We start from the raw sequence: 23,704 nt of genomic DNA on the forward strand, positions 1-23,704 counted from the left end.
TTCAGTGTCTTGTATCTTTAATCATGTGTAACCTTCTCAGCTTTATTCCTGCTCACCGGCGACACCCAGTGGCTGGAGGCTCCGTGTTCAGGTTTTAAAGTTTGTCTCTTTATGAACAATATAATATCTGAACAAGAAGAAGGAATTTCTTTAAGTTTGGTACAAATGTCGACTTAGATACAAAGATGACTGGATTGTATTTTGATGGTTGAAGGACAAACAATGTGAGAAATCTCAAATCTTTGACTAGTGAAAATGAAAGTGTGTAAAGAATCTGGAGTTTCTCTACTCAAGTACAACTTCTCATTTAAAGTGTAAATTTCTCTGGAACAAAAACCTTCAACACAATGAAAAATGGCAACAAATTTTTGGTCTTTTTATTCAACTGTAATTGTCTTAATCGTTCAAGTAAAATAATGTGGAATTACAAGGGATCAAAAAGGAATGCAACAAATGAAATGAGACAAATAAAAAAATAAGACCATCACCATAAACTACCCTGCCCCCCCCCCCCAAATATAACCTTTGCAAAAAGTAAATCGACAATTTACAGTAATCTGGAACTGTACCAGTCATTTTATTCACATATTTTGTCCAAGTAGTTTTTTTTTTTTTTTTACATGAACGAAGAGCAATGAAGTAACATGACAGAAAAGTTCAGGTGAAAAGTAAAACGTTAATTTGGTAGCACTGATGCACGGGGGGGGGCTTTTCTTCTTCACGTTTTGCAGGGGTGGTATTTTTTTGTGTTTTTAATAAGAGAAGCTCGCCCCCCCCCCCCCCCGGCTTCAGGTGCTTCACAAGGCAATCAGGTTCGAACCCATTCGGCCAAAGAGGCACTCTTTAATTTCTACATCATTTTCTTGCCCTTTCAGTATAAATACATGACAAAAAACACCGTCGGGAAGATTTGGAATTTGTCTGGATGTGTAAAGTCTTTAGAGACGATTTGCAAATTCAATTAATTCATTTTCCGAACGTTTGTGATGCAACACGAGATCCGAGGACCGAACCCGAGTCGCTGGAGTTGATGTAAAAACAATGTCTAAACCACGATGTGCCCAGAAGCCCAGGGCAGGATGTGCAAATGAGAAATGCAAGGCTGGATTAAAGAAGGAATCCACGGAACAGAAGTCAACATGGAAAAGGGGCCCAAGCAAAGACAAGCTCCAGCAGAGGGCAGCAGAGATCACATTGACAGATCTGTTCTCTTCCTAATACCCTGGAAGAAATAATAAAATATGCTTAACTTATCGACTGACTACAAAGGAACAGTCAGGACAGCTGACCGGATGTTCAAAACCAAACCTTCTAAAACCTCCAACGTACAATACAACTGGTCACTCCAAAGTTTTTAATGTCACACAAATGACTGTTCATTTGTAAGCCCTCCAGGGGGCGCTGTATTATCCCGTCTCAACACATAAGATCTGAGCGTTCCAGTCTTTAATGATTACAGTACATAATGTGAACTAACAACTTGCCTTTTATTTCCTCCTGCACCTTTGTCCCCCTCAAGTCCCAGTGGTGGGTTCATCCACCATCACTGTCCAGTCACAGACGCACGATGACGCCGCCACGTTTTCATTCTCGGTCCCTGAGCCTTCCCCCAGCTGACAATAGCTGAGCTGGTGAGGGGACCAGCTCCAATTGGGAAGGGAGAGGGCCCAGGAGGCCGGTCGGTCCCTGGGTCCACGGCCCTGTCATTCACCCGAGTGCAGAAAAGCAGGAACCTTGAAGGTCATGACATGCTCTCGCATCTTGCTCTGCAACAACACTCATGCTTCCCTGTGGCACTCCGATCATGTCTTGTTGTGACGCTGTTGAGTAGCGGAGGAGCGGGTGCTGGCGGCCGGTGACCGCGCCTGCACCGCCGCCAGAGCCGCCACGCTGCGGAGGACCCGGTCCGGCGTCCCCTCCGTCCCCGAGCTGCTGGTCACCTCCTGCGAGAGCCTCTGGGACCTCCTGGTCTCCGGTCGCCCCTCCCTCTGCTGGCCCCGCTTGTCCTTCTTGTCTCGTCTCTTCGCCCGGTCCGAGCTGCGGTCCCTCTCGCTGCCGGAGGAGGCGCCGCGGGACCGGGAGTCTCTGCGCTCGGTGTTCTGGGAGCTGAGGCTGTGGGTTCGCTGGCTGCTGTTGCTGCTGCTGCGACTTCTGCTGCTGCCGTCGTCCCCCCCCCCCTCGCTGCTCAGGCTGCTGCAGGCGCTGTGGCCCCGGGACAGGGACTGGGCCTCGGTCTCACCTTCCTTCCCCCTCGATGACCTCCGACTCGCCCGCTCCTTCTCCTCGGGCTTGGACCTCTTGAACTCCATGTCCAGGGGCGGAACCAGAGAACCGGGGCACTGCCTGGTGGAGCGGGACGCAGGCCGGCTCGACTGATTGGCTGTGGAGTGTTTGCTGCCGGAGCTTTTATTGTTAGCAGGAGCCACAGAGTTACTCTGAGGAGAAGCCGGCACACTTTTGTTTTTAAGCTTCTGGTTCTTGTCGGCCGAGGAGGCAGGAGACGTCCCGGAGGACTTGGCTGAGGGGTCTTTCCGGGTGGTGTGGCCCGGGGTGTCCACTCGGCCTTTCATTGCTAGAAGCTTAGCTGCCGCGTTCAGAGCCGAGCATCTCTTCCCCAGGACCTCGGGCTCAGGAGGGGGGGCGCTGATTGTTTTACAGTCTTGTGAGGACTGAGCTCCTGCTGACTTCCTGTTGGTCCTGACAGAAGACGTGTCACTGCCGGACTCCCCCCCGGTGGACGTGTTGGTATTGTTCGATGTGTTTCTCTCAGAGCTGCGTGCAGGTCTCTTCCCCGACCGGTTGTTTCCCTTTTCCTTCTCCTGATCTTGTAGCCGGCGCTTGGCCGAGCGGGTCAACCGGTGCTCCTCGCCGCACTCGCTTTTATCAGAGTCGGAGGAGGAGGAGGAGGACCTGGAGCGCCTCCTCCGGGAGGCCCCGTGCTCCTGATCATCGTCTTTCCTCTTCACGTCCTTTTCCTTTGTCTCCTCGTTGCCGGATTCTGAGGTGACGTCCACTCGTCTCTTCTTAGCAGGATGTCTGTTCTCATACGTCCTCTTGTGGTGAGCGTGACGAGTGAGGGTCGATGTCGAGCCCCCTGATGAAGGTGTAGAGGAGCGGGTGGACTCCTGGCTGCTCTGGCGACTGAGTTGTCTTTTCTGTTTGGGAGTTTCCTGTTCGTCAGGAGCTTCCTCTGCCAGCGGTTCTTCTTCTTTCAGAGACTCAGTTGTATTCTGCTCTTCTCCTCCTGTTCCCTCCTTCTCTGACTCTTTGTTCTGAGAGGAACGCTCCACCTTCTTCCTTTTAGGTGGAGACTCGATGTCCAGATTTGTGTCCTCCTGCTCTTCAGCCTCTTCACAACCTACTTCCATTTCACAGTTACCTTCAGATGTACACGCTTTCTGTTTGGACTCTACAGCTTGTTTCTCAGGTGAAGCACTGGAAGCAGCAGGTGAGGGTTTCTGCTCTGGGACCTCTCTCTGAGCCGACCCCTCTGTGGAGACGCTCTGGGATACAGAGATTTGGATTGGGGGGGAAGGGGCTGCAGGCGTTTGGGAGGTGGACACAGAAGGAGCTGGTTCAGTAGTGGTGACTGGAGCCGGAGCCGTGGAGGTGGAGGAGTCGTGGATGTTTGTCTCAGCAACTGTAGCCGACCTCTCTGGGGAGGATTTCATTGTGGGTTCGATATTTAAAGTCTTTTCTGCAGTTGTAGCAGAAGCTGGTTCTTTGGAGGCTTCTTCTTCTTCTTCTTCAGGTGTTTCTGTTGGAGGTGGTGAAGACACTGGGACAGTCCTGGTCTCTGAGGTTTGGGGGACGCTGGTGGACGTTGGACAGGGAGCGCAGACTGGACGAGGAGCAGGGGGACATGTCGGAGACAGGACGGCCTCTGCGGTCAGATTCTCCTGCGTAGCAACTTGCACTGGTTTGGTTGGGACTTTGGTGGTGGTCACACTGGTTCGGGCGGGAGGAGATGGAGCTGTACTGGCTGAAGATGAAGACGTGGTGACTGGTGCATCGGGGGTTGTTGTAGAAGCGATGCCAGGCTTCGGGCATGTGGGTGGAGCTGCACTAGTGGATTGTGTTGTGTTTAATGAGCTTGTTTGCACAGTTTTCACTGGAGCTGTTGTTGTCATAGTGGTTGATGGGATGGATGCACTGGTTTGTGTTGTTTTTACTGGAGGTGATGACACAGTTAATGGTTTTGATGGACACGTTGGGATTGTTTTGGCTGCAGTTGTCAGAGTCGTTGCGGCAGTAGAGGGCGACGTTGGTTTCGGTGAAGCTGATGAACTGGGAGCTGGGACACATGTTGGAGTGATGGTTGTGGGCGGTGGTCGAGCAGGAGCTTGAGGAAAGACCTTTGCAGCAGTTGTTTTAGTTGTTGTGACTGGTTTCACTGTAGTGGTGGCTGCTGGTGCAACACTGGCTGTTTTTGATACTAATGCAGTAGCTGCTGTGGTCGTCGGGACTGGGACCGATGCTGGTTTCACTGTCGTTGTTGGGAGTGTTGGAGCCGCTGCTGGGGAAACGGTGGTCGTCTGGACAGCGTCTGGTTCCGTTGTTTTCAAAGATGTAGAACCTGAAGGTTTTAGATCTTTGGGAGCATTAGAAGCTTGAAGTGTTTCTTTTACATCTGGAAGAGATGAGGTGGTGGCAGGTGGAGCAGGGACAGGGACAGACGTGGGAGGTGTGAGGGGAGAAGAGCTGTGGACTGAAGTTGTGTCCGAGTTTGGAACTGAAGCTGTAACTTGGGTTGAGGCTGATGTGGAGGCAGCAGTCGGGAGGGGGGAGGTCACCTCTGGTGCAGGTGGAGCTTTGACTGGGAAGACTGGTGTGGACACTTGAGTGTTTTTTTCTGTGGAGGCTGGAGCTGGTTTTGGAGCAGGAGGTGAAACTGGGGCTGAACCCTCGGTCTTAGTGTCGGTCTTCTCAGCTGAGGTAGACTGAGATGTCAGACTTGTGCCGACAGCAGCAGCTGTGAGAATCTCAGACTTGACGGGAGGTGGCGCCGTCAGCTCTGCACCAGCATCTCGTTTTAACAAACCAGAAACATCCGAAGTGGTGGTCTCTTTTTTAGAGTTCTGTCCTTCACCAACTGTTTCTGAGGTTGTGGTGGAGTCTTTCCTGGGACGACCTCTCTTACGTTTTGGGGAGAGCGGAGCGTTCCCCTCCTCACCTGGAGACGTGGGCTGAGGGGTGCGGTTCAACGTGGTGTCCTGCTCCGGTAACTTGAGGTTCGTCTTCGGGGGACGGCCCCTCTTTCTTTTCAAAGGCGTCACAAGAGAGTTCACATTAGAGTCTGCAGGGGAGGACGTGGTGTCTTTGCCTGGAGCCGTGTCAGACTTTCTGGACTGGTTTGCTCCCCGTCCTCTACCCAGATGATGATGCTGCTCTCCCAGCTGAGCAGCCATGCGAGATTCAGTTTCCAACCGGCGCCGCACCGGCAGATTTCTCAGCACCGGCATGTCAGGAGAAGGGTTGGAAGGAGAATAAGGAGGATAACTTCTGACGGGCTGCTGGGGCACAGGTGGGTTTGGGACAGGGTCTGGTTCCTGAGGAACAGCCACTTTAGTTTTGGCGTCAGGGCTCGGTGATGTTTTGTCTTTGTTTGATTCTTCAACCGGACCAGCAGTAGCTTCCTCCACTGCTGCCTCCTCTGAAGAACCTCCACCTCCAGTGCCACTGCCACGCCGCCTCCTCCTTCTCGGCTCCTTGTCCTCCACCACCGTGACAAGCCTCCCTGGAAGCTTTCGCAGGACTTTGGCCGATGGGGTGTCTTCAACAAGACCCCGCAGGACTTCACCGTCGGCTGACTGGCGCTTACGAGGCGATCTGGAGCTTGTGGAGGGGGGAGACATGGCGTTGAGATCTTTGCCATCATCCTCTTTTGTCTGATGTTCCACGTGACAGCTGGATTCTAGTGATGACTCAGACACTGTCCTCTCGTCCTCCCCCTCCTTCTCCTCCTTCTCCTCTCTGCCTGCTTTGGAGCTTTTACCGTCAGTCTCTACGGCACACTGTTGTTTTCCTCCTGGGGGGGAGCCTGTAGGAGGCGAAGGCACTGGACTGGGATGGGAGCGGTTTGGTAGAGTCCTGGTTTTGGGGGTCTGGTTATCTCTGGCAGGTGAAGAAGCTTTTGACGATTTGGCGGAGTCATGGGGTTTAGTTGATGAGGAGGATTTTAGATCTGTGCGGGACGGGGTGGTAGACACAGAACCAGTGTCTTTGGCAGCTCCCCGTCCAGACGTCCTCTGACCGAGGCGGGGTCTTTCAGGCACGTCTTTGGGGGGAGTGGGCTCAGGCTCAGTTTCAGGCGAGGCCCCCCGAAGTCGACCACTGGTCCTTGTAGATGTAACAACCTTGTCTTTGTCCTTGGGTTTACGCCCCCGGCGGGCTGGGGTGGGCTGAGAGGGCTCCACAGACTCTGGCGGTGATAAGAAGTCATCGTCGTCTTCCTCAGATGAAGCGTGGAGCTTGAGGCCTTCCTCCTTGGCCTGGTCCAGGCCCTTCCTGGCAGCCTCCACTTGCTCCTGTAGTCAAAAAGGCAATTTGGTTTTAAAACCTGCTGAACTGTCATCTTCATGTTTTGTTTCTGTGAAACTTCAGCAGTGTTAAAAGCGTGGACACGTCTTATAACACCTAAAATCCCTGTGACAGAGGTGAACCGCTCATTGTCATTCGGGCTGATTCATTACCTCTGCAAAGAGGTTATTAAAACTTATGGAACTTGAGCTGAAGAAACAATTTATTTCAAATAACAGTTAGGACAAGCTCTTACCTCAGCCTGCTTCAACTCCTCTTTACAAACATCTTCCAACGAAGCTTCCAGGAAGTTCATGGCGTAGCGTTCAATGGGGGTGAGCTAAAGGGAGCCAGAGAATATGATGGGTCAGCTGATCACGTACAAAGTGTGTAGATGGAATTCACATCTACATCAGAGCATGATTGTGAAAGATGTATTGAGATGTTATCATTTCAGCTTTTATGAGGAGCTATATAAAAATGTCAAATATATCGTAGATGGATAATTCGGCCTTTTAAGAGTTCAGAGCTGATTTCCATGATTATTCACCTGTTCCACCAGAGCAGCTATTTCCTGCTCGGCCTTGGAGAGCTCCTCCACCTCCTCCTGTTCGCCTCCATCATCCAGAGGTATGTTCTCATTGAACTCGGCCAGCTCTGCCACCTGTTCTGCTTTGGCCTGAGAAGCTGCTACGATGTCCTCCTCGTCCTCTGCACGACACAAGGCCTGCGGGAGTCAAACCAAGAGGATCTGATTAATTGTTTTCCAAAACACAGAGGTTTAAGGAGCTTTATGTTTATTAACTCATATTTGTCACATAACACCACCAGGAGGCATCTGATGGATTCACTCTGCAGGAGGACAATGTCCCATGTGACGTGTCTGACCTGTTCCAGGATGGTGGTGCTCTGCTTGTTGGGGCCTTCCTCTTCCTCAGGCTGGGGCACGGCGAGCTCCACCGCCGCCTCTCGTTTCTCCCCCTCGTTCATGTCAAACAGATCTCGGATGGTTTGCTGGGGGACAAAATGTAAATGAGACGCTTGGAGCAGGAAGACGGTTTCTGTGTTTGTAAACAAGAGACACTTCAACGTCCTGAGGTCCCAACATTCATCACCACAACCCGCTCAAAACAAACTGCTGTGCTAACAACGACGTTCACCCAGAGCATTAATCAGAAGATGTCAGCTTACTTCAATAAGGGCTTTTACAGAACAAGTTTAATAAAAGGACCATGTGTTTGTGAAGTGATTCATCATCACATGATAAAGACACCGGTTATGAAAAGCAGCCGAAACAACAAATAGACAGAAAACCTCCAGAGAAATAATTGATCTAATTTTACATCAACATCTTACACACTCTGCAGGAAGTGGTGGTGAGAGCCAGATGTGTTAAGTGCTGATAAAATAAGTGTGACGTATGAAATCATTTAATTTGTGGAAACCTCCCAGTGAATGAATCCTTTGTGCAGAGTTGTATATTTACCTGTTTGAAGAAGGCCGTGGTGAAGTTTCCTCCTTCAATAGCCATATCTCCCAGCAGCCTCTTCTGGTTGGCTTTCTTCAAGATGTTCTCCTCCACTGTGCGTTCACTGATCAGCCTGAAGAGGAGCATGAACAAAATAATATTAATATGTTGTTTAAAAATAACATTTCCTCTTTATGTGTGAAGGAAATATCGTGGCCTTAGTGAATTAACTGATTAATCAATCTAGTGAAATCATATCTTCCATGAAAGAATGTGTGAACCAGGACTTTCTAGTCTGTACATTTCTTAAAAATGAAAATATAGAATCTCCTGAAGGCTCAGATGTAAATGGTGGAATAACCCAAATCCCCCTGTGTCCTACTGATAGTCCACCATCTTATTTTGGGGCCATGTAAAGAACCCCTTTGTGGTCAAGCAGCAGCACCGTCACCTGTAGATGTGGACGTCTCGTGTCTGACCGATGCGATGGCAGCGGTCCTGTGCCTGGGCGTCCATGGTGGGGTTCCAGTCACTGTCGTAGAACACTACAGTGTCGGCGCCGGTCAGGTTCACCCCGACCCCCCCGCTGCGAGTCGACAGGATGAAGCAGAAGATGCGACGGTCTGCGTTGAAGCGCTCCATGAGGGACTGAAGGAGGAGAGGGAACATATTCATCAACAACGTTTCTCATATGGCGCCAGAGTGGAGGCATAGAAACATAAATCATATTCTCCAATAGGATTTTGCGACAGTACAAACCTGTCTCATCTCCACCCGGGTGCTGCCATCCAGGCGGAGGTAGATGTGTCCATGGTAGTTGAGGAACTGCTCCAGAACATCTAACATACGCGTCATCTGGGTGAAGATCAGAACCCTGTGGCCTCCTGTCTTCAGCTTCCGCAGCAAAGTGTGCAGAACTTGAAGCTTTCCTGCACGTTACAGAAATGGTGTTGGAAGAAATTAGGGAGGTTGTTCCACAAGACTAATACAATAACTAAATCAGGTCTATCGGGGGGGATTGAAGTCACTGAGGAATTTAATTTTCTGCTTCTAGGTGTCAGATGTTACAATCTTTGGATTAAAAGGACAAATACATAAGAGCAATAGGGTGAGTTAGCGTGTTGTGTGTCAGGGTTCATGGAATACATGGAATGAATTATTAATTTAAAGATGGTGTTAACTTTCTCTTTCAAACCAAATAGATAACATCAGTCTTCCCGGTTCCAGGTGTCTTGAAAACGTACCACAGTCATACTGTATGAGCCTCAGATCTGGGAACTGCGTCCTCATGTAACACTGGATGCGATGCAGGCTGCGAGTGAGCGGAGCGACTTGAGTCGACAGCACAGAGGAGAAGACCACCTGCTTGTGGCTCAGAGAGGGAGGAGGGTGGCAGGAGTGCATGGAGATGGGAGGAGCCTCTACAGGGGGAATCGAGAATGTAAACCTAAAACAAAAGAGAAAAATAATAGTTAAATCACAAATATTTCCCCCCAAGTTAAAGCTCTTGTATCCTCTGGAATGAAAGAGTCAGAAAACCAATCCACTGATCACCTGTCGATCATTCCACTCAGCATCTCCAGCCGGTCCTCGGGGTCCTGGATGGCCGCTCTCACGGCGCGACTCCGATACAAGTAGTCGTATTTGTTCTGGCGCTGTGCGAACAGACAGCTGCTGTGACCCGACCGGCCCCACTCCCCCCGAGGGCTCAGAGCGGCTGGGGAGGGACTGGGACCGGGCAGGAAAGTCAGAAAGTTCAGAACCTCCCGGCCGTACATGGGCTTGGCTCTGCAGTGCTGCTCGTTGGCTCGAATGATGAAGTCCAGCCGGCTGCTGTGCTGCTGCTTGTGGCTCTCAGCCAGCCACGACTGGAGAAGGAAGAGAAACACGAGTCAGGTAAAGAGCTGCGATAAAAGTGGTTAAATCAGCATTGATCAAACTATCAATTGTTGCATAAGAAGTGTAAATTCTCATAAAAGTCAATAGTGGCCGGTGGCATGGAAGCACAAACGAGGTAGCCTGCCAGTAAAGGCCAATCAAAAATAACTTGAGGATGAAATTACCTGTAACTAACAGCTCATGTGGTTCGTTTATACATTTCCACAACAATTTATTTTAGCTGAGATCTGTCGATGGCTTCTAGAGGAACAACTTGCTCACCATGTGGAAAGGAGAGCGAGGAGGCGGGCGGGGCACTTTCCTGGGCGGGGGGTAGACTTTTGCACTCTGCCTCGACTTAGTGGCAGCAGGTGTTTGACTGCTGCTGCTGCCGGTGTCCCCTGGCATGGCTGAAGACTTGGGTGCAGAGGACGAGGGCGTCCCTGGAGCTGAGGGGAGGACAGAGAAAAGACTTGTTGTAAATAACTTGACACTTCAACACAAGTGGAAGGATTTGTGTTTGGTGAATAGAAGGAAACCTCTTCTACCAAAAGACAAACATGGGATTGTTGGGAAATAGATTTTGGATTAAATTTGTATTTATTTAACTGCTAGTCTTTATCGAATTATTTATTTGATGTATTAGAATATGAGAGATAGTGTAAAAGTATTAAATCCTCGACCAATAAAGATGCTGTTAGGGCTTTACTGTACAGGATGAGGGTGCAGAGCAGGAAAGAGAACTCTCTCTACTCTGACCTTATTCTGAAACCATGATACCTAATTTTAACTGCGGTAGAAGAGTTAGTCCTGTTTAAGTCTGGATCTGGTATAGAGATACTTTCATGCGACGGCCTTAACTTCCCTGCACATGATGCAGTGCACACATCTGGTGCTTTAAAGCAGATTAAAAGAATTGGATTAGCATGGCAGGGAAGGGGAAAGTGCTAAAGATTAGTTGCACTAAAAATTTGACCCAGTTCTGATATTCATGCTTGAACACAGACGTATGAATAGCTCAGGCTAATTGTCTCACCTGGCTTCTCTGTGCTTGGTGGAGGAGGCTGCACTACTTTGAGGACAGGGCGGGGGACTTGGGGCTGGTTCAGGGTGGAGCTGGGGTTTCTGGGAGGAGCTATGGTGTAGTGGGCAGTAGCGGGACCAGGGGTGCGCTGGGTAATTTGCAGCGGAGCAGTGTTTCTGACAGTGGGTGAGTTGGCGTGGACGTGCAGGGAAGGGGAAGCCTGGGGAACAACACGGGGGGAAGGGGCCACTGCCAGGGTGGGCACCGCCCCGCCCTCCTTGCCTGCTGACTGACGCACAACGATCTTCACGACGCCGGCGCTGCTCACGATGGACGAGGGCACTGAGGAGAAATGAGGCAGTAAGCATGTGTACAGAAGGACGAAGGATTTTCACACAGAGATTCAGTTAAGCATCATGGCATCTGAGGATTTAAGTAAGCACTAGCCTTTAAAAATAAACACTTTTATGTTTACGTATAATTATCTTTGTCTGTTGAGATGCAGAAGGTGAAAGGAGAGGAATCAGGGACTACCTGCGGAGGCATTATGAGGCAGGCGGTTTGCAGGTGGAGCAGTAGAGGGCGTGTTGGCAGGGTGGGCGTTGGCAGCGCTCTGTAGCTGTACCTGAGCCGGCTGGGTGATGAGGTGGTGCTGCACCCCGCTGGACACCAGGTGCACCACGTTACCTGAAGGGGAATCACAGTTCAGACAATCAGGAACTGTTTTGGTTTCATACACACACATTCCTCATCGCAGTTTCAGACATGTCCTGCTGGGTCACGTGATTTTGTTCACAGCACTTTGACACTAGAGTCGGCTCCTTATCAATAAAAGCTTTAAATGTGTAAAGAGTGGCTTTACACATTTAAAGAAAATCCAATTAAGATATATTGACCAACGTCAGACTCGTTGAACTTCGACAGTATCATAATATTTATGAATTCTTCCAGTGACTCTATTGAAGAGTTCCTTCTGGAGCAGCTTGTTTTAACATCGACTAGTATTTTATTCATCATGCACACATGCGCCACTCATATTATCAAAGATGCTCTCATATTATCAAACATAACAATGTTAAATGGAATTAAAGCTTTAAAATAATGATATCTTTGCATGAGAAAGTAGTTTACAGTGATAAAACCTTAATTCACCTGTTTTCTGAATGAGAACATGTGGCTCACTCACCTTGAACAGCACGTGGAGAAGCTGAGGGGACCTGGTGGATCTGAGCCCCGGACAGAGTCAGCTTGTTGCCCTGGAGCTGGAAGGTGACGGGTTTACTGCCCTGACACGACGACACAGGTCGACCTGCCAGGGAGGCCAGCTGGGCTATACTCACTACCTCACCAGCTAGGGAAGGGAAACAGAGAGCAGGGGATTAGAACACTGTTTATGTGACAGTGGGTTTTAAGGATATAATGGTATATTATTATCATCATCTAAGAAACTGATGTACAATAAAAAAGTGTTTTACTACTTACAAGGTAACCTGGCTTGCATATCTGGACTGAGCAGGACCCTCTGAGACATGATGGTGCTGGGGTTTGGACTGGGATGAGAAGGAATGCTGGCCGTGCAGGGAACAGTGGGAGGCCGTACGGTCAACACTGGCTTGGGCGTGCTGGACCTCACTGCAGTCTGAGCCACAGGATGCATGGATGGGCGGGGAGGAGGGGCGGAGGCCACAGAACACACCACTAAGAAGGAGAAGAAAACCAGCAGAATGAGTAAGAGAACAGTGGTGTGGACAATGGAGGCTTGGAGAGAAGGATAATCAGTGCTTTGGTCAAATTGTCAAACTGATTTATGAGGCAGAGAACAGGCTGGAAATCTGAAACTAAACCAATAGGATTTCTGCTTCTTCTGGCTTTTGTACAGATGCCATTTTGTCCCTTTCACGTGCCTTGTTGAACGACAGGAGCATGAGCAGGAGTTGAGGAGAGTTCGGTCACTGGAGCAGGTTTGAGGATTTGAGCTGCAGGCGGCACGGAGCAGGTCGGCTTGTTCATCAGCACCAACGATCTATTATCACCTTTAGGAGGCGGCTGGAACATCCTTAAACAGACAGAAATACATCACAGATCAGTTAGAGCTTTCATTTATTCCAACACATGCAAGTTCTGGAAATCACATAAGCGCTAGCATGACAGCTAATAATACTGGTAGCTTGTAGCCTGCATGCTGGAGGACCAGAGGTAAATACTGAGGAAACAGAAAGTACAATCAGTGTTAATGTGTACCTGTTGACCTTCATGCGAACTGGTTTGGGTCTGGGTGGGGGATCAGGAGACTCCAGAACCTCCTGGATAAGTTGGCGGCTGACCTTGTGGCGCGGCAGGAACACGTCTGCCTGGTACCGGGACACACGGCTCTCCAAACCAACAAGGTCGAACGCAGACAGGTCGCAGCGCTGAGGAGGGAAAGACATTTTATTTTTTGTAAGCGTTCATCACAATAAACTGCCCAATAAATCTGAAGGCCATTCCTCTTATCGCCTACATTCTCTGACCTAATGAAAGTGTGTTTTAATGTTCCTTAAATGCCGACCTGTAGAGGAGACACCTCCAGGGCTTCCTGCACCAGCGAGGCTGTGTGGAACACGATGGGCTTGGTGATGAAGGGGGACTGGACGGGTCGGGGGTCAAACAGGTTGGGGTGGTTGCACACTTTGCGAAGCTGCATGAGGATGTTGATCACAGACATGAAGTGACCACTAGCCAGTGTTTCCCGGGTCCTGTAAATAATAAGAAGGACGAGACAGTGAGACACTGCTGATCAAATTCATAATAGAAGTAATAATAATATGCAATAACAAGTAAAATCATAAAGAATTTAGATAGTCTAAACAGTTATGATTATTAGCCTTTTGATAATTAATATCTTTAGGTTTTTAACGTTAGTTTGGATAGAACGTTCCATTCCAACAATGTGACCATGGTGTTTCGTTCTGACAATTAAAAGATTAAAACATAAATCAGCAGAAACAATGGATATCTTTACAAGACACAATTTCTTGCAAATGAATGAAAAAGAAACCCAAACACTAGATATCATATTATCACAGATTTAGTAATTTCATTTTATATCTATATTGCATAAGACAAGACAACCTAGAGAGGAATTACTCATTTTCTAATGTTTTCTTTTTTTGGCTTCTTCAGGATAAATTTTTTATGATAACATTTAGGAGGAGTTACCGCACTGCGGTTGCATGTCTCCGCTAACCAGTGCAGTTTCCGTGCACATGTTTCCCCCCCAGATTTATATGAAAGGTCACTGTGACCTTTGCCTTTGGCCAGAGAAATATAATCACTTCAGCCTCGAGTCCAAAAGACAACGGATCAAAAGTTGAAGAAATTCCTTCCGTTAACCAGATCATTGCCAAATTCTCCTTTTGAACATCGTAACTTACGTGGCCTGTGCCATGAAGTCGTCGTAGAGGAACCGTTGTCTCTTGGAGAGGCGACAGCGAACCACATGTTCATATTTCTTTGGCATCTGCTTCTCGACATCGATCTTGATCCTCCTGAGCAGGAAGGGCCTCAGCACCTTGTGGAGCCTCTTGACCAGGCCCTCGTTGTACTCCTGGCTGCCCTCGATCATTCCCGTCAGCGGGTTGGAGAACCACTCCTTGAACTCGCGGTGGGACTGGAAGACGTGGGGCATCAGGAAGTGCATGAGGGACCACAGCTCCATCAGGCTGTTCTGCAGAGGAGTTCCTGTCAGCAGCAGTCGCCGGTGGCTGTGATTGGTGGAGGTCAGAGGATAATGTTAGATATATGAGATGACAAAAGGAGACAGCAATACATTCCTACATGAACTCTGAGGTTTTACAGAAACAGGACATATTTTCCAATAAGAAATCTACTTGTGGAAAACAATGTGAAACACGATTCTTGCTTGAAACACTGATTCACATTTTCCGCCCACAATCCAGATTTCCCACAAGAATAGTGGAGAAATGATTATCTCACTTTATTACATCAGTGTGTAGTTCGTTTTAAGGAAAATGGACAAAGACATCGAAACAGTGTAAAACTATTTTCATGAAAACCAACTAGATCTTCTGAACTGCAAACATTACCAACATCTCAAGAAAATGTGTCTGTGTGAGATTCACAGAATGCAGCTCGTTCATAGCTACAATGACACTTTGATATCAGATCCCTAAATGTGTAAACATCTATGAATGATTCCCTGCGTGTCTGCTTCAGAGGATCCACAGATCCCAGATCCACTGACCTGTTGAAGTTCAGCAGACTCTGCCAGCGCTGAGACTTGAAGTTCTTGATGTTCTGAGCCTCGTCTAAGATCAGGTAGCGCCAGGACTTGCGTCGAAAGGCCTGGTGATCCTGGAGCACCAGCTTGTATGACGTGATGCACACGTGGAAAGCATTAGGTTTCGTCCAGCCCTGAGAGAGGAAGAGGGAAACAATATGATTTTCACGTGTACTTTTTTCCATCACTGACTTCAGCCTAGTTTTTTGGAAACCAGGTGTTGAAATATCTGCCAGATTTATTCAAATAAAATTCAGCAGTTGCTCTCATTGGAAATGTTAAAACTTCAAAGGAACACTGATTACCTGTCTCTTTAGCTTTCTCTCTTTTTGGCTGCCAAAGTACGTGAGGATTTTAAACCCGGGACACCAGCGCTTCAGCTCCATTTCCCAGTTCAGCATCACACTGGTGGGGACGATGATAAGGTGAGGCCCCCAGTTACCTGAACACAACAGAACCAAACATCAGCAGCTGAAGCGGAGAAACTGATTTATAGAAACTACTGTAAACATTGCAAAAGTACAATCACCATGAAGATCGTTTACCTTTTTCACAGGCGAGGTGAGCGAGCAGCGCGATCGTCTGGATGGTTTTACCCAAACCCATCTCATCGGCCAAAATACCATTAAGCTTCTTCTCGTACATGGTGACCAACCAGTCGAGTCCAATGTGCTGGTATTCTCGTAACGTGCCGTGAAGCAGGAACGGGATGGGAGTCTTGACCTTTTATTGGACAAAATGATAAGAAATTTATGGTCCCGAACTAAACTGTATTAAACATTTAAACTCAAATACACACAAAAGAACAAATCTTGTTTTCTATAATACTGCTTTAGAGAGTTTTCCTGCCAAAAGAATGAAGATCTGCTTAATTTTTAAAGATGTTTTTTACTCACTTTTTAAAGCTTAAAATCTATTTAACCTGAATTATTCTAAATATTCATGACTGACCTTCGCGGTGGCCAAAGTGTAGCCTTTAGGCTGCAGACTCTCTGCAGTCGCAGCGATATGACTGATTTCTTTCTTCGGTCGTGCAGCAGTGGAAGGTGGGGTGGCCTCTCCCTCCTTTAGCAGGACCTCCATCCCTTCATCTCCACAGTCATCACCTTCCTCCTCCTCCTCCTCATTCTCATTCTCCTCTACTTCCTTCTCACTCTCATCATTCTCAGCACTGTCACCTTGTGAATCTGAAAGATAAATGACAAACCATCGTTAAAAAGAGAGCAGGAGGAAACACGTCAGGCTCAGCAGCATTTAAACAGATAAATCATTTACGTGAGATTATTTTTGATTCCCTCTGCTCTGTGAGCGAGTTAATACCTGAGGAGGAAGAGTTGCTCTCAACATCACTCTCATCTTCTTCCGTCTCCTCCTCCTCATCACCAGAAACCTCAGAATCAGAGCTCGCTTTAGAGCCAGAAGCAGAAGGTGCCTCGAAGTCGGAGGCATAAGCTCCTTTGTACTTCTCCAGCAGCTCCTCCACGGTCATGTCGCCTATAAGGAGAGGAGAGACACATCAGGGTGAAGGTTAACATTTAATATGAATGAATTAATGATCCAAATGCATATTCACATTAAACTAACATATATTGAAAATAGCAGCAGGGGTATGATGCTCTTTATTCTTTCCATTTCATGCACCAATAATAAAAAAGCACCAACCTTCTTTAGCTAGATCATCCAGCTCCTCTTCATGATTTAGGTTTCCTTCTACCTTCTCCTGGTCTGCGATGGTGTCCTCCTCATCCTCAGCTGAAAATGAGAAGAGACAGAAAATAAACACTCGACCAACAATATACATTAATTTCAAGGTGCTCAAAAAACTCTTTTTTGAACAAGTAGAAGTGGAGCATGTTCTTATACTTGTTTAGGTGTCCCCCCCCACCCCCCCTCAGATCTTATATTAAAAATCTTACCATCTTCGTCATTGGCAGTGAATTCCCCATCTTCCTCCTCCACGGATGAAGAGGTTTCATCAGAGCATTCTTCTTCTGAGACCGTCTCCTTCGAAGTACAATGATTCTGTGATTAAATGACATTCATTCATGAATCAGAGAACACAGCCCGGTGCTGGCAGGTTGGTGTGGGTACCTGTGGCAGTTTGAGGGTGCTGAGTAATTGGTCCAAGGGCAGCATGCCCTCCTCCTTCAGCAGCTCAATCTCCCTCCTATGGGTCTCAGCATCATTGCCCTCCTGCTGCTCCTCCACGTCTAATGTCTCCTCGTCATCCTCTTCCTCACATGGAGGCTCAAAGTCCCTATCTGGATAAAGAAAAGCGTTGTAAGGAGATTCAAAGGTTTAAAAAGGAAGAATAAAATCAATAAACAGATACGCTCTGTGCGTAAATTATGTCTAATATCTCCATTTGGGCTCAAAAGGTAAAACACAAAAGATCAACTGAAAGGTTTCATATGTTATCTGAGGACATACTCTTGAAAATAAAAGTTTGAGTTTCAATGCAGAGATTCTTAATGGCTCAGGAGACTGTGTTTGCACTTCAGCACCCAACTGTGTTACATAATAAAATGAAGGTGGAGCCTCCTCACCTGACAAACAGAAATCCACCACTTCCTTATTCTATCGGAGCAAACTCTAACGTGTAGTCACAGTTCACATACGTGCTGCAGAAATCCACACGTCCTACAAGTCTGCGTCCATTAGTAACAATGGACGCAGACGAGTGGGACCAGTTGGACTAGTTCCCCGCCTGTTGGTTGACGGTTGGTTCTCGATACGTTTCTCGTGAGGTGTCGTGCTGAGAGAGGTTTTGTTGCACCGACAGAGATCTGACTTCAGCGTGAGCATTTCAGCCTCAGGTTATCAGGTGGGGTTTTCACAGAAATGGGAAAACATGGTAGATTCTCTCAGATGCAACAACCTTGACAGTGAAGAGGAGCTTTGTGTTTCCACTGCTCCTCTGATGAAGAACACTCATTCATTGGTGTGTAGCTATGACAACGTCCCCGTGTGAACCATTGAATCGGCTTCACGAGACAAACCAACACAGAAAGCTCTATACATGTAAGAGCTGCAGGTTTTATTAGTTTAAAAAATAACTCCTCACCATCCTCATCAGCAGGGGGCGGTAGAGGTTTCGGGGGTGTCACAACGACAGTCTCCGCCGGCCTGCTGGGAGCGAGCGACTTGCTGAGGAGGTCCGAGTACTTCTCCGTCTGGCCAACGATGAAGTCCAGCTGGAGGTCCAGAGCTTTCTTCCTCTTCTCCTCCAACCTGGACTGCTGCTTGTACTGCACCACCTTTACCAACACAATAAAAACAGGTTAAATTCACTCAGTAGGTTCAAGAGAAGCTACACAAACTCCTGTGTGTTTTATTGTCTGAAAAGTGCCTTAAAAAAAAAACTTCAAACACCAACTACACGTTTTAACACTGAACGACAACGTTTTGTTTACTCTGACTTTGGGAATCTGTACCTTCTCCACACTGCTCCAGAAAGCCCGCACTTCCTTTGCGATGGAAGATGCAACTCTTCTAATTTTAGCGTGCTCGTCTCTCTTGGCCTTTTCTTCTTTTTGCCTCAGGTCCTCATGGTGTCGCATCACCATCCGGACCACCTAATAGCATGAGGACACGTACAGTATAGAAAATCTGAAATATAGTACAAACAATCTTTCCAACAAGCCAATAAATAAATATAAAATAATTACATTTCCCCGTTTGTGGGTCTAGAACACACATTCACATCTGTGTGTATAACATGTGTGAATCTACAGTGATTTAACTGAACCCACCTTTCGAGCCACCCCCCTCTTCCATCGCCTCTCTTGGGCAAAGTCAGCAGAGAGCCACTGCATCTCCTCACACAGGTAGTCCCAGTGAACTTTGGGTCGTGTCGGCTCTGTCAGGCGGGTGAGACGCTTCATTGACCAGAAGCCCTCTCGCTTGAATGCCTGGGTTCGATGTTCAATGTCTGCTTCCTGCAGGACACAATCGGGAAGGAAAGAAAAAAAAAAAATCAGTAATGAATCCTGATGACAAGTTGTGCTTCACCGGTGTTTCAAAAATGTGAGTTAAAAATGAATTCACTTAGAAAAAGTGTTTAAAAAAGGCATTTTCAGTGAATTACATATAATATCTGAGGGCTCACTCACATGTTTAGCCTGCTCGGCCATGTCTGTGTGCCGCTCCCCACGGGGTCGCTGAGGAGTGGTCGGATCAGGAGACACAGAGGATGGACTGTAGCTACCGACGGTTCCAGGAGAGACAAACTTGCCACTAGGACCCCGGAGAGGTGAGGACTTCTCTCGTCGAGCAAGGGCCCAATCAGAAGTGGGAGAGGCGCCGGGTTGGGAGGAGGAGGTGGACGGGGAGACGGGGGATGAATTGGCGGCAACCCTCTCTGCGATCCACTGTCGTACCTTTAAGGACAAAGAGAAAGGATGAGAGGAAAATTCTTAAAAAACAAAGTGATGAAGCTAAAGGCAGAGGAATTAACGACACCATGTGATAAAATGCACACGCACAAATAACAAGTGTATTTTGAAAAGGTGAGTGTGGACATGCTCCAGAGTTACAAACTGACTAGCAACTGGATGATCTGTCTGCAGTGTTGCATTCATAAAATAGCTGAAGTCAAAGAAAAGCCCTCATCAGGTTTCACCACGTCATGACTGAGATGTGCCCGTGAATGCCCTGTTAAGAGAAAACCTATCTGGTGTCTCACAACCACCACTTACCTTAAGGAACAGTGCCTGTCTGTCTGTCCTGCTCTGTCCATGCTGGAAAACACACATGGCGTAGCATGCAGCCGACTTAAAGAATAAAATCACTAAATAAAACTGTATCAATATGAACTACATGATGAGTGTCAGAAACAACAAATACGTTTGTTCTTCTCAGTAAACAATGTGACCTGACCAACTTTACTGCTGCTGTGAGGAGATGCTTTACTGTGGCATTCAGGGTTATTCAGATTAGAAAGTAAAATCAAGACAGATGGAGAAAGTGTTGAATATGATCCATGTACATAATTTTCCAGCGTATCCCCACAACACAACCAAAGTGTTCCTCCTCTCACTAGGCTGCTCTGAAGCTCAAAGTCTACAACACATATCGATGTAATCACCCAACATCTCATTCTGAAACAGAAACATACCTTGAGTGATGAGCTGGAAGTATTCATTTCACTCTCTGTTTTGTCAGCGTCGGGTTCTTCGTCACTGCCTTCCTCCGGGCTGCTGACCTGTCCTGAAGTTCCCTCGTGAGCCTCAGCGTCTCCCGTTTGGTCGTCCTGGTCCATGTCCTCGCTCTCGTCCTCCACATCCATGGAGTCAGGTTGGCTGATGGGGTCATTGGGGCTGCTGGACTGCACACCTTCCTGTTCCTCGGACCCTTCGTGCATGTGAAGGGTGTGGGGGGTTCTGGGTGGGGTGGTCTCTTGGGTCACAGATTCGGTTGTTGACGTTTTAGTTGGAGTTAAGGCCTCGTTGTCAGATTTGTTTGTGGGGGTCTGCTCATGCTGAGATGTGATGTTACTGCTCGCAGACGGCTGCACCTCGACAGGCAGAGCCGCTGTCACAGAAGTTTTATTGACAGAACACGTCGCCTGATCGTTCCGGCTGCTAAGAGCCACTGACGCACAGAGAGAACCTGCTGCTGAGTCAGTTTGGGCAAGGCACTCCTCAGACACCGTGCCAGACAGAGCACAGTGGGTACTGGCCAACTTGCCGGACACATTTTGTTGCTTGGACACCTGTGACAAAAGGGAGGATGGATATTTCAGGAGAGATATTTCTCCTGGTTTGAGCAGGAGCAGCTTTGGATCGATAGAACTAGAGGAGCAAGAGGTGTGGAAAGCCTCTGGTTTGGTTTCTGTGGGCACATCAACATTGTGAATACTCTGTGATGCAGCTTGTGTCAAAGAGGAGGCTTCTACTGTCCCTCCATGTGAAGAAACACAGGCCTCAAGCTTTGTGGCATTTACAACAGTGACTCCTGGGGTCTGTGTTAGAGAGGGCTGATTCTCTACATGAGAAACGTTCACTGAAACAGCAACAGATGATTGCATCGCCACATCCTCACCGGTGACCACTGGGGATATGAGAGATAAAGAGACAACTGTTGCCTCAGCTTCCTGTTTCTGGGGAGCTGTTTGAATTTCAGGAGAATCACTCACCTCTGTTTGGTCTGAAGCTGTTGCACTGACCTGCGGACAAGTCGTCACAATTTGTGCACTTGTGCCTGCTTGTTCTGCAGGGAATGAGTCAGATGTCACAGCAGCTACTTCAACTAAACAAACCTCACTGGAGTTTGCCACTTGAACAGCTTGGTTAGAGTCTAATACCAAATGCTGTCTGATAGCTACCCTCATGCTTTGTAAGGACAAATTATGGGAATTACTGTTTGAGAGATCCTGCAGTTGATTTGCATCATGCGGTGACGGCAAGGGCTGCTGGGAAATGATGATAGTGTCACTGTCATTGATTGTGTGAATAGATGGTCCGAGGTGCAACTCCAAGTCCTGTTTGACATTAAACTCCTCAGAGTTTTCCAGTAGCGCGTTGAACAGGTTCATCTCGTATCCTGGAGAGTGAGACATCTGTACGCTGCCACTGGCACAGACCGTTTCCTCTGCAACCTCCTCCACCAGGCCACAGAACTCATACACTTCCACCGGCTGGGAGTCCAACTCCACGTCGGCCTCAAACCTTTCTTCATACAGCTTTGATTCAGAGCTCAGCTCGTTGACGAGGGCAGCTTCACAGACACTACCGTCCTCTCGCTGTACGATGTAACTCTGTTTCAGGTGCACGTTAGACCAGTCCTCGTTGATATGAGCCTCCTCTTGGACAACCACGATTTCTTGAGCATCTCCCAGCTCAGCAACCAGAGGTGCCTGTGTTGGTGGGAGCTGATCACAGGGGGGAGAGGATTCTGCTTCAACAACCTGCCCCGCCTGCAGGGAGATTACTATGCCGCTATCAAACAGGGGAGGGGCAGCGGAGGGTTTTGAGGAACTATCCTGGGTGGAAGAACTCTCTGGCAGCATTGTGAAGTCAGACGAGGAGACGGCCGCGTCCGAGTGTTCTTCCCTTGTGCTACTCTCAACCCGCTCTCCCCCAGGAGAGTCACAGCTCTTCTGGATCTCGCCGTCTTCTCTCCCAGCTGCGCTACTGGACAATAAGCTTGCGTTTCCAGAAGTGTGTAATCCATGAGGTTTTTCTCTTGCCTCTGGGGTCTCAAGTATTTCAGCTGATGGAGGTTGGGTTTCACTGTCAGAAGTTTTAAGAAGCGCTGTAACACGGTCAAATGTCTCAACTGATTCACAAGAATTTTCTCTAGGATCATCTGAGATCGTCGTGATGATTTCAGGATGTGTTTGTGATGTGTCAGTTTGTTTAATCTCACTGCTGTCAGAAGATGGGAGCAGAGATTTTGAGTCCTGGTGACCATCAGCTTGCCACGCAGCACCTGACGGGGAGATATGGCTGTCTTGATTTGTGTGGAGGAGTGAGTCCCTGTTCGACTGCTCCACAGCCCCATGTCCTGTGCTGTCAGCATCCGATTGTGGGACAGAGGAAGTTGAGGCTGTGGAACAGATTTGAGATGAGGTTTGTGGGAGAATATTCCCACCTTTCTGATCATTTCCAACAGTTTCCACATTTGTTCCAGTCTCTGGTTTATATTCCAATCTGTTGGACTGCTTCTCTGAAATAGCCAGAAGTCCTGCACCTTCTTCAAGTGGTTGAATCTGGTCCGTGTCACAATTTGATTGGCTTTTCTCAGTTTGTGACTCATATTGCAGCTCTTGCTCTGTGCGGTTGAACTTTGTATCTGGGGCAAGAGGCGGACAAAGGGGAGCTGGAAGCCATTGCATCTCATCCGAGGAGCTACGGTCATCTCTAAGGGATGTGGGCAAGGATCTCGAACCTGCGGCAACTTCATCTGAGACACTGTCCTTAGAGTCGCAGCTGATGGGGAGAGACTCAGGCAGCGGTGTTGGCGGGGCGTTCTCCATGCCCAGGAATGCTGAGTCCTCGCTCTTCTGCAAGGGCACGGTGGATGGAATGGTGAGTGGAGGGTCTGGGCGGGGGGCAGCTGCGACCGGCTGCTGTGCATGCCGAGGTGACTCCCCGGCCACATCCTGTGCAGCCTGGGGGTTGCCACCGGGCAAATCCACAGCCGGAGAGGCAAGCTGCCGCGCCGCCTCCTCCTCAGAGCTTCCTTCCCCTGTGCTGCCCCGGCTACACACTGCACCTGGGGGGGGGGGGGGGGAGAGACAAAAGGTTATTACCTCAATGTCTGGACATTTATTGAAACAAGTCCATAAGTGAGTGCAAATGTGCAAAGCAACAAACGTCTCACCTGACTGTGGTGTGAGACACAGATCTTCTGTGCTTTCTACTTCCAGGATGCTGAATTAGGGTCCCCGCCACATATTCTGAAGAAGTGAAACACAGAGACATATGGTCAATTATTACTAAAATAAAATCAGCAACTGCTTCTCTCTCGCCATCACAATGAAAACTCTGCTGTAGTGGAAACGTACATTTACTGCAGTTAAAGCGACTTGTTT

General features: G+C 48.3%; 1 protein-coding gene across 1 annotated transcript; it reads right to left on the reverse strand.

The window, feature by feature from the left end:
- Positions 1–1,802: 1,802 nt before the first annotated feature.
- Positions 1,803–23,313, reverse strand: srcap (Snf2-related CREBBP activator protein). Its single transcript, XM_053414324.1, has 32 exons — positions 20,285–23,313; positions 19,281–19,547; positions 18,921–19,106; positions 18,603–18,743; positions 18,233–18,425; positions 17,260–17,429; positions 17,085–17,190; positions 16,831–16,920; positions 16,489–16,662; positions 16,120–16,355; positions 15,714–15,891; positions 15,474–15,610; positions 15,133–15,302; positions 14,303–14,632; positions 13,438–13,624; positions 13,131–13,300; positions 12,794–12,945; positions 12,372–12,587; positions 12,076–12,240; positions 11,424–11,576; positions 10,902–11,231; positions 10,148–10,314; positions 9,542–9,855; positions 9,232–9,434; positions 8,747–8,916; positions 8,439–8,635; positions 8,006–8,120; positions 7,408–7,533; positions 7,070–7,246; positions 6,776–6,859; positions 2,240–6,527; positions 1,803–2,083 (listed from the first exon to the last, which is right to left on the reverse strand). Exons 1-32 carry the CDS (start codon positions 23,144–23,146, stop codon positions 1,803–1,805), a joined length of 12,735 nt encoding a protein of 4,244 aa, XP_053270299.1. The 5' UTR covers positions 23,147–23,313.
- Positions 23,314–23,704: the final 391 nt, after the last annotated feature.

The sequence above is a fragment of the Pleuronectes platessa genome, chromosome 21 (assembly GCF_947347685.1).
Source record: "Pleuronectes platessa chromosome 21, fPlePla1.1, whole genome shotgun sequence".
Taxonomy (NCBI): domain Eukaryota; kingdom Metazoa; phylum Chordata; class Actinopteri; order Pleuronectiformes; family Pleuronectidae; genus Pleuronectes; species Pleuronectes platessa.